The sequence below is a fragment of the Ochotona curzoniae genome, unplaced genomic scaffold (assembly GCF_017591425.1).
Source record: "Ochotona curzoniae isolate NIBS_2020 unplaced genomic scaffold, NIBS_Ocur_1.0 contig_2754, whole genome shotgun sequence".
NCBI classification, from domain to species: Eukaryota; Metazoa; Chordata; class Mammalia; order Lagomorpha; family Ochotonidae; genus Ochotona; species Ochotona curzoniae.
In genome coordinates, this window is record NW_024465582.1 from 20373771 (window position 1) to 20384734 (window position 10964).

At 38.8% G+C, this 10964-nt stretch overlaps 1 protein-coding gene across 2 annotated transcripts; it reads right to left on the bottom strand.

Moving 5' to 3' along the window:
* Positions 1-40: 40 nt before the first annotated feature.
* On the bottom strand, positions 41-10464 carry LOC121154505 (selenoprotein P). Of its 2 annotated transcripts, none has more exons than XM_040977501.1 (5): positions 10273-10463; positions 6322-6539; positions 5404-5616; positions 3755-3872; positions 41-1560 (listed from the first exon to the last, which is right to left on the bottom strand). In XM_040977501.1, the coding sequence occupies exons 2-5, from the start codon at positions 6522-6524 to the stop codon at positions 919-921; spliced, it is 1176 nt and encodes a 391-aa protein (XP_040833435.1). In that variant the 5' UTR covers positions 6525-6539; positions 10273-10463; the 3' UTR covers positions 41-918. The 2 variants fall into 2 exon arrangements, with proteins under 2 accessions (XP_040833435.1, XP_040833436.1); XM_040977502.1 differs by having other exon boundaries at positions 968-1560; positions 10273-10464.
* Between the last annotated feature and the right edge of the window lie 500 nt (positions 10465-10964).

A 10964-nucleotide genomic window follows, 5' to 3' on the forward strand; every position in this document is an offset into this window, starting at 1 on the left:
CAATGTAAGCATACCACCCAAATAATAAAAAAAAAAAAGACAACTTTAAATGTTTTATTGAGCTTTTTAAACAAATCCATATGTCAACCAACTGTAACCTACATTCTTTCTTAATAGTATTTTCCATAAAGAAGTTCAGGTTCACAGGGTTTAGTTTACCTGTTAAACCATCATTGACATGGAAATACTATCTGAGCAGTCCAAAGCTAACAGCATTCTTTTCTTTCTCCTTACATCTTTCAAGATAACCACTAAAAATCCAGAAGAGTGTGATAGAATGCTAGATAAAGGTAAGATACAAAGGCTTTACTTATATATGAAAGTAAAAATAGAATTATGAGTTAGATATCAAAAGATAAATGTATGTTTTCAATGTAGTCTTAAATGCTTGCTTTTTTAGTAGGATATATTCACATGTTAGGTGTTTCTGGATGTTAAAAACACAATCTACTTTCTTTAAAAACGTAATCAGTTAAAATTTTAAGATTATAAAGGTAATATTTTGTGAGAGTTATGTAAAGAAAAATGGAAAACACGTCTTTGTTGTTCTTTCTCCATTCTAAATTGCTAATTATCCAACAGAAACCCCTAGGTCATAGTTTACGTTTCTGTTCTCATGAATGCAAGTAGAACGTTGGAAAAAGAAAAAGAAAGACGTATTAACCAGAGACTGCAGTCACCATTCAGTTGCCCCATAATGAAAGGGATATTTTTGGTTCAAAATTTCTATGATGTATAATTTAATATTTGGAAGCCAATCTATTAGAATTCTCCATGTTTGCACAAGTCCAATTCTTTTTCTTTTTTTTTTTTCTTTTTCTTTTTGGCTCACTAATTAAGTCGCTTATAAAAATCCTGGAAATAGAATTGTTTCGACACTGACTTTAAGGGGGTACTCGGGTAGCTTGGTTTAAATATTTAGTTTGAAGGTCATTTTCACTTTTTTGCCAGATTTTTTCAGTTTCAGTGGGTGCTGCTGGTGGGCTTGAGCTGCTGCTGCTGACCGGGCTGTCAGGCAGCGGGAGGCATCCGTCACTGACAGGACTCAATGACGTTCTCCTCCGCCAGACGCCCCTGTCAGCTACACAGAGCGGGCAGGTTTTCTCTACACTGTCAGGTGACTGCAGATCCCGTGTTTTCAAATATCAGATGTCGACAGTGACAGCAACAGCTACCTGTAGCTTGCTCAGACTTGGTGAGCATCTTACACTGTAGCTGATTTATGCATCCCCTTCGTCAGAGCTTCTTCTGTGCAAGTGAAAGCTGTGGACTTTCACTCTCGGGCATATCTCAGCTCTCCTGGTGACCCTGCCTGTGCTGGCCCTTGTGCTTGTGGTGGTGGTGGTGGTGAGGGCCTGCGAGAAGGGGATGCGGAGGGATGGAGGCCCCCGCCTGCTGCTTCTCTGACAGCTCGCTGCTGCCCAGATGCTGGTGCCCATGCTTGTGGTGGTGCTTGTGGTGGTGCTTGTGGTGGTGGTAGTGATGCGGAAGCAGAATATCCACTACTCTTTCCTGGGGAGCCGAGGATACATTCTTACAGAAGACTTCGTCTTCTGGAGCCTGTAACGCAGTTACAAATGACTTAGTAACTGTATAGATTTACCAGGGATGCCAGAGCAAATATTTACAGCAGACACATGTCAGAAATTACAACTAGTTAATTAGCATAGAGTTGACTTCACTTTTCTAGCATCAAATTAATGCAAAACAAATGAGATGCTAGTCTCAACAGCTATACCTTTTACTAGATACTTAAGAAAAAGCCAAACTACTGTATTTATACCTGTAGAAGCAAAACTAAAAGAATTGAAGTCATGGTGAAATCACCCAATATCAAATCCTATAAAATCGCCAGAATTACATGGAACCTGTCACTTGTGGGCCAATGATGCGTCTAATAGAATACTATATTCTGAAGTAAACTAGTTCCTGGTCATTTAAAAATATTTTTAAACTGCTGAAATGATTAGTTTGTTATTCTTCCCACATCCAGGAAATATTTTAACCTCACCAGAGCTTTAGTAATACGCCTGTACCATAGTACTTTCAGCAGAAAAGAGCAAACTTCTGCCCATTTCTTATTACTGTAAGGTAACATTCTACACGATTCTGATTCTTTAATTTATTGAGTCTTCATTGTTTTTGTAGTGCCCACAAATCAGGATATGAGCCAACAGATATCACAATGTAAATCTAAACCTCAACTTAAAATTGATTTGCAAATAAAATTGCAAAATTAACTTAAGAACCCAAAGATTCACTAAATGGAATGTTTTAAAAAGTTGTAAGTTCCATTTGACCTTAGCACATGACTACAAAGTGCCAATTTTTAAATTATCTTAGAGTAGCTTATAGATAAGAACTTAGAATGTTGTTATAAATAATTTGAAAAGTGCTTAAAATACACTATATACTGTTCTCATCTTTCAGTGATTACTCAGCTGGCCATAGTACTGGTAATCTAGTTGATCCTTCAGTGATTTTATCATGTATATATTTTTCACCTTTCGATGTTTTTAAAACTAGAATGCATCCTACTCTCAATGGTGTTTTAGAATTGTGTCCTACTTTAATTGGAAGCTTTTTCCCCAACAGCACATTCCTAATTTGACATCATTTGATGTTTTCTAGAAAACAATGGGATCAAATTCAATTTGATGAGGCATGTCAGATATGATTACACATTAGTATGATGTATAGGTGTCTCATAAATTTTAAGCATGCCATGGAACTTTTTTCTCCCTTTTCTCAATGTAATTGAGTATATGTATAAATAGAAGGCATTTGCATAGATGAAAAATTAACAATACCAAAATATAAGCAATCAGTATAGGTAGGATATATTAAGTAGTGTGGATTAGACATTGATGTAGTATTTTATTTGCATTAACTGTCTCTTCATCTTTCCAATCATAAAGTAACTTTCATTTAATAATTACAAAGAATAAATGTAAAAGTGATAGTTGAAATAATGTGTTACGCTTCTTAACAATAAATTCAAAGATTTTTTGAAGTTTAAAATAGCTTGCTTTAGAGCTGGCAAAAAAGTCTGAAGAAAATACAGCTCACAAATAAGACTCAGAATATTTTAAAATCAGAGTTCAATCTGCTCTATCAGGAAAACATTGTTTGGAATTATTTGTTTTTCAACATGAAGCTAAACAAGTATAACTGATAGAAATTAAAATCAGTGATTTAATCTTTTCATAGAAAATATTCAAATCTAATGCTTTTTATAACACAAAGTAAATATTGTCATGGATGTTAGGAAATAAATATCAGTAATGAGTAGAAAATTTTCTCAATTTTCAAGTAAATTCAACGATTCTAGTTGTAGGGTAGTTGATAAATTAGGTAGTTGCTTGGCCTAAGTTCCGGTGCAGTATTGCCATGGGTAAGTTTGGCAGTCACTATTATCTTCTGTGGACATGTTCAGGTTCCACAATAATATTGTTCTATACATTGACTAAATTCTTCCTGTGCTATGCGTATGTAATATCATTTGGTGATAATTGGAATATGTGATGTATATTGATTTTTATTTTCTAAAATCCTGCTAAATAATGGAAGGAATATAGATCTTTAAAATGGTGCTTTAAAATGTGTGTTATATAATAAGAAAGGTATAACTATAAAGTTATTATTTATTTTTAGTACATATACAAAAAAAGCTAGTTGATCATGAAACATGAACTTCTTTAAATAGAGATCTTAAAAGATGGCCCTTTTTTCTCAGTAAAAACAAGAACAGTACCGTGAGCGAGCAGTTTCCACATCTTTCTTCACAGTAAGCAATCTTAATAGCTTCTTCCACATATGGGAAAGTTAAAAAGGAGTAAGGCAAACCAAGATGATATACAAGGCGGCCACATCTGAAAAAAAAAAAAAGAATGCACAAATATGATGTTATGATGTTATTTTCCATATTATGACTCTACTCAAGCATATTTGGGACAGGTATTATAGGTGTCATGGTCTTTTTCTCATTTTTATTCTTTGCCATGATACTGTTTTGTCTGTCATGATCTTATAATCAAAATCTTTTCACACCTCCAAGTTTTCATGATGTGGTCCACAAATGAGTGCCCAAGTCAGTTCATAGAAGACTGTAAGTCTAATACTAGCATTTTCAAACATAATAAATACCTCATAAAGTAATATTTTTAACACATGGTATAACCATGTGATTTGGCCAATTATGATTATGTAATTAACATAAATTCTGGCAGTATGCAAACCACATGTGCTATAACTTGAGCTCTGAAAACGACATGAGGTTTTTATACCCAAAATGCCAATCCATAGGAAAAAAAATGTATCATCAGATCTCTGTGTTTCCTGACTGGAATGGTGAACACATTTTCATGTCTTGCTTTCAAAAAAGTCATTTCAGAAATATCAATACCAGCCTATACAACTGTATCATGGAATAACAGATTAATTAATTACAAAATTAAAACCAAACTCTCAAATGGAGTTTTCCTGAAACAGAATAATTCATATAAAACAAAAGTAAATGTCTTGTTTTAAATCACTTCTTCTTAAATATCACACAGGAAGGAATCAAGTAAAGATTAAAAATCAAGAAGAGAGGTAATTAGGAAGTAGTTTGAAATAGTGCTTATGAAAACAAGATAAATACACCAAGGATCTCGAATCCGAAGTTTGATCCACCCAAAGTAGAAGCTGCAGTATAAGTAGGTGATAGTCACATGTGCTCTGATAGGCTGTTATCAGCAAGGCCACCACACTTGGAGCCTGGGAGATCCTGATGATCTCATGGAATGACTGGCAGGAACGTCGAGGATCATGACATTGATTGCCCTAATGGCTGGTTACATCCATCTCAATAGGGTTGCTTTATGTAATTTGCACAAAGTTAAAGGTGAAGCAGGTTTTAGGAAAAGCTATATCACTCTAGGTTTGAATTACTGAATTTGAGAAGTTGTTGAATGTGTCTGTGAAGTAGGCACAATGGAGTGGAATTCGGCCATTGTGTTTGAGCTTTGTAAATATATTTGGGATCGTCAGATTATATAAGAATCTAGGTTGTAAATGTAGCCAAGAAATACATGATGTTGTTTGGGGAGAATTGCAGAGTGTGGAAAGGAGGAAATCTAAGCAGCCTTGCACAACACAATGATTCAGAGAAAAAGCAAAGGAAGAGTGAGGAAGGGGTGGGTGGAACGCATCAAGGTGTGGGGGAGGAGAAATACGGGGGAAACCAGCCGAGTGTATTGTCGTGAGAACAGAATGATGAGAGAGTTTCAAAGAAGTGATTTTCTCCTCTTAGTGGTGACGAAGTAGATTGAGATCAGGATCAAAACATGGCACCATATTTGATTTTAAAGGAGACAGCTCTGGGCTGTGTGTGTGTGTGTGTGTGTGTGTGTGAGTACACACCTGTCATAGATGAGGAAGTCGTCTTTGGTTCCTTTTAAAAGAGTCCAGACATCTGTTTGACTTTCTTCTTGTTGGTAGACAGGAATATGGTGAGAAACCTTATTTTTAAGGTGTATGTATTTTAATTGAGAATCAATTCCTTGGTGATTAACGACAATATAGGAAATATTAGAATATCCTTCTTTTTCCAGTTTTATTCGCAGGTCTTCCAATCTAAAACATTGGGGGGAAGAAATACGAAATTGATCATTGCAGTAGTGGTTTCTTCTTCCTTATTGCATTCCCCAGGAGGCGCTTTCTTACTTTTGACTGACTCATACCTGTTTTGTAGATGATTCTAAAAGACTCAGGCTTGCATTTCTAGAATTCCTTACAGCGTGTGCTCAGCTAAAATCCTACTCTAAATGCTGTGCAAACTAACTCACTTAGATTTCAAAAAGCTTATAAAGTATATATATTTTAATTAATCTTATAGATGCAGAGAAACCTACCCAGTAAACAATTGCTGCATAAATCAACATGTATTTATGTATGCATACACTTGCTAAATGACCCAATGCCTTTGACAGCAAGTCTAGTGTTTATTCTACTCTGCATTTTTATTTTGAAACAACATTTATTTACAGCAGTGCATTTTAGGAAACTTTTGCTACAAAAGCTACATATATATATATATAGTGGGATCTTATAAAACACAGAGCAACAAACAAAAAGTTTCCATAACCCCAGGAAAACCATTGTAAACATTTTAATGCAGATCCTACCATTTCCTCCTCTAACATATTCCATACAAACATGCACATTTTTTTTCAAAAACTGTGATTTAACAAATTTACTGTTTGCATGGTTACCTTAACTACATACGTATTTAATGCCTTGACCCTCAATATATCCTAACCCACAGCAAGATGAGCTCACCTGGATGCCTGCAGAACGCACAGGTATCAGCTGGCTTGGAGAAGAGCAACCACGGTCACTGAACCAAAGGAGTTCAGCATGGGATCCTCCTCTGCTATTCTCCATGGTGGCGGTGGCTCACACACAGAGCTTTGACCCTGGCTCTCTGTTCCTCCCCAAGGAAGGAGACAGAGAGCCAGGGCAAGCCCCAGGCTTCTCCACATTGTTGGGGTTGTATCCTGTGAAAGAGAAAACCTGTAGTCTTCATTGATGACTTCTCAGACCTAACTATGAACTCCTGGAAATCCATCAGGTAGATGTTTGCTTCCTAGGAATACCTAGGCTGCTGATCCTGTTTCAAGCTCGCTGATTTTGTTGAACTCACTCTCCACTGTAATGCAACAGATCATCCTGTAAAGGGGAAGGTGTCAACCCAAGGCAGAGGCCTTGGCAAAGCAATCACAACTAAGTCCTGGCAAGATATTCTTGGTTAGGCATGCTATGGAGATCCACCTGATCAGGAAGCTAGACTCTTCCCTAAAAATAGATGTATTTTATTTATTTATTTATTTTTTTTTTTAGATTTATTTTTATTATTTTTTCATTGGAAAGGCAGATATACAGAGAGGAGAGACAGAGAGGAAGATCTTCCGTCCGATGATTCACTCCCCAAGTGAGCACAACGGGCCGATACTATGCCGATCCGAAGCCAGGAGCCTCTTCCGGGTCTCCCACATGGGTGCAGGTTCCCAAAGCTTTGGGCCGTCCTCGACTGCTTTCCCAGGCCACAGGCAGGGAGCTGGAAGGGAAGTGGGGCTGCCGGGATTAGAACCGGCGCCCATATGGGATCCCGGGCGTGCAAGGCGAGGACCTTTAACCACTTGCGCCACCACGCCGGGCCCAAAAAATAGATGTATTTTAAAGTGTTCTAACACAACCAGCTTTCGTTTGAGATGCAAAAAGTTCTGACTGCTTCTTTCACTGGCTGCTGCTCTCAGAAAGGAAAGGAGCCCAGTGCAGTAACCTAGTGACTAAAGTCCTTGCCTTCCATGCATCAGGATCCTATATGGGCACTAATTCATGTCCTGGCAGCCCCACTTCCCATCCAGCTCCCTGTTTGTGGCCTGGGAAAGCAGTCAAGGTTGGCACAAAACCTTGGAATCCTGTACCCACATGGGTGACTTACAAGAAGCTCCTGGCTTCTGGCTTTGGATCGGCTCAGTTCTGCCCATTGTAGCCACTTGAGGAGTGAATCAGCAGATGGAAGATCTTTTTCTCTGTCTCTCCTTCTCTCTGTATATCTGACTTTCCAATAAAAAGAGAGAGAGAGAGAAGAGAAACAGGGAGATTCAGTCCTGGAACTGAACGAACTACCCTAGAACTCAGAAAGAGAGGAGGGAAAAGCAGAAAGGGCACAGTATCAACATGGATATGACTCATGCTGGGCTCTCAGCCCCTCCGGTACAGGCCTTCTATATTTATAAATACATTGGGAATAGTCCCCTAGATTTCTTTATGCCTCAAAGTCTGGCTATTGAAATTTAAAGAATTGAATCCCAACAGACTAAAAAAAGAAAACTTCCTGCCAGAACATAGGACAAAGGAGGGGAAAACCTGACCAAGAATATCACAGATCATTTAAGACTCAGTGAAATTTACACCCAGTCTATTGGTTTTGGAAAGTTCCTAGAACTAAACAGTACGTTCACACACAGAAACACACACACACACACAGAGGTAAGTTGCAAGAAAGTGAAAAGGAACACATTCAATAGAAATGAGCAAAATTCACATAGGTATTCAGCTCTTTTTGATATGAACATTGGTGGGGAGAGGTCTGGACACAATTGCAAAACCGGAAAGTTGGTGCATTTTAGGTAAAGTTAAGAACAAACACCAAAAGCAGTCTTTGCAGGCTGGGGACTGAGGGGGGACAGTTAATAATAAGCCACCTAGAGAGAGCCCAGTATTTAGAAGCAAGCAGAGCAGCAGGAATCCAATTGATCCATTCTCTAAGGCACAAATGGATATAGACGGAACTTTTGAAACCTCGTTATCCTTTATAGTTTAACACCTCCAAACTCCTACTAGATGGAATATTTCAGTAATAGTCAAACTAAAGGTGGCCCATTGAGGTCATTCCAACTATTACTGTATTAAAAATTCTAGTGTTTTAAAAGGGAAGCCATACCTGGACTAAATCTGGGAAATTTCTTTAGAATGGGAGATTTACACTGATAATTATGTTTATTATAGCTACCATTCATTGAGCATTTGCAGAATTATATACAGGTGTCCCCATGCACTTTCATGTGTCATGTCAAGTTAGTCCTTAGCACTGCTGTGACTGTCACCCGTTTTCTGTTAAGGCAGCTGTGGTGGCTAGGAGTCGGGCACCTTATCTGTGATCCTATCGACAGTGAAGTCACAAAGAGACTGGATTCAAAACAGTTCTGCCAAATCTTATACATGAGCTCTTTACTCCGGCATATGATAATTATAGCATCCGGGTTTGTTTTTTATTTATGCCCTAGGATGGTCAAGAGAACAATGATGCTCAAGCTCTTTTATTTTTTAATCGAGGGGCTAAATTATCCCTATTTTTAATCCGTAAATTCAGGTGTTATAGAACTTGCAGCATGTATTCCACACTTGGTACTCTCATTGTGTCATCAGGCACACAGTTAACTCAGAGGGAATATAAATGAAAAGACTATTTTCCTAAGAGATACAAAGAAAAAGGAGGCATTCAGAGAGAGAGAGAGAGAGATCTCCCATCATCTGATTCACTTCCCAGATGAGGCAAGCAGAAAGCAGGGGCCAGGAGCCCCAGCTGGGTCTCCCACTCCGGTGACAGCAGCTCAAGTACTGGGCTGCTTTTCCCAGACACTAACAGGGAATTGGATCGAAAGCTGAGCCATGAGACTTGAACTGGCAGCCATATGGAATGTCAGCCTGGCAGGCCCTCCGCATCAGATTCTTGGATGAAAAACCAAGCCAGTGTCAAAGGGTATAAGCTTACAGACTTTATACTTCTAGGTTTTCCTGTCATTACAGGCAACAAGCTGTTCAATTTCATTTTCTTAAAATTATTCCTTATACAATGAACTTTTATTATTATAACTATGGCTATCATATAGATTAAAAAAATAAGTCTCAAAACTGAATATACTAGAAGTTGATCCAATAAAAACCAGAAATTAAAATGTACATCTCAGTAGTGAATTTCAATTACAAAATCTAGCTTTAATGTCCACCTACAGACCTACATCTGTTCAAAAGTCCCCTTTAAAAGGCAGAGCATGCAAAAAGTTCTCCTTCCTTTCCGCCTAACTTCAGACCAGCATCTGAAAGCCCCGTATTTCCCAGAAAGCCTCCATTCTCCACTTTGTGTCTAATCACCAAGCACAGATTATAATCAGAACTGCAACTCCTTTAAGGAGGACCCCATCGGCAGCGTGCACTAGCTGCTCTGCCCCACTCCTCTCCTTCAAGCTGCTCTCTTGTTTTTCTGAAACCACCTGCCCTATTCCTAGATAGCGCGTTTCAATCTCTGTTTTCCAAATCCTTGTGGCTATTTTTTCCCCTGACAGTTCTCACTCTAATTTACTCTCACTCTAATTTCACTCTAAGTAGAACATGTTCAAATGTGAACATGTACTGGTCCCTATATGATAGCATAGCTTTCTGTAAAGTCCAAGCTCTGGTTTTCCCAGCTCCCCAGCTCTGCAGAAGGCAGGGGAGAAATCAAACGGGAACTGTCAGCTTGCCCGTGAGAACTCCACACCCCACACCCACAGTCAAGATCTTTTTATTAGTATTAGTTTGTTCTTTCGTATTTAAAAAATTTGATTTTCCTTCACTCACTTTTCTAAATCTATTTGGGGGAAGAAAAAAAAAAAAACAAATTTAATCAGACTCAAAGTATTTACCCAACTTTAAAGAAGCATTGCGAAACACAGATATACTTACACAATCGCCTTCCCTGGCCTGCTTCCTTTCTCTCTGCTTGGCTGGGGCAGCTCCGTGAAGCTGCAGCAGAGCCTCTGGTATTTATAGTCCTGTTGTTTATGTTCCCCTCAGCTGGAGTGCAAAGTTCAATGCTCACTTTTGCGGTGACCTTGCAAGCCCTGAACTGGTTATGATTATTCTGAACTTAAAGCGACAAGTGCCACTGTGCAGGAAGTGGAGGGGAGAGTCTAGCAATCTCTCCTTTAGCCCTTGTTCTTTTGCAGTCTCCCCAACCTCTAGGATTTAATGGTACAGTCGGGGGCGGGAGGAAGGGCCTTAAGTCATGCTCTGTTCTCAACTACAACAGGGCAAAACATCTGCTGAGCCAGCCAGTTACGCTCTTGCTTTTCTTTTTTTTTAAGTGTGCTTTTTTTTCTCTCTCTCTTTTTGCTTTGGGGTGAGGAAGTGGTGGCGGAGCGAGCTTTGGCCAAGCGAGCTTTGTTGTGAAAGTCACCTGCTGTTTCAAATTGCTCTGGTCTCCCTGGTACAGACCTGTGTGCAAGGGGATCTCACAGAATCATTGCTCTTTTCCTTTCCATTTAAGGAAAGGAACTAAGACAATAGAAGCCTCCTATCTGAAGGAAACCGGGCTTCATTAGTATGTCACCAAAGTTGTGCTCCCTCGAAGACCTGTATCCCACGGAGTCGTGTGG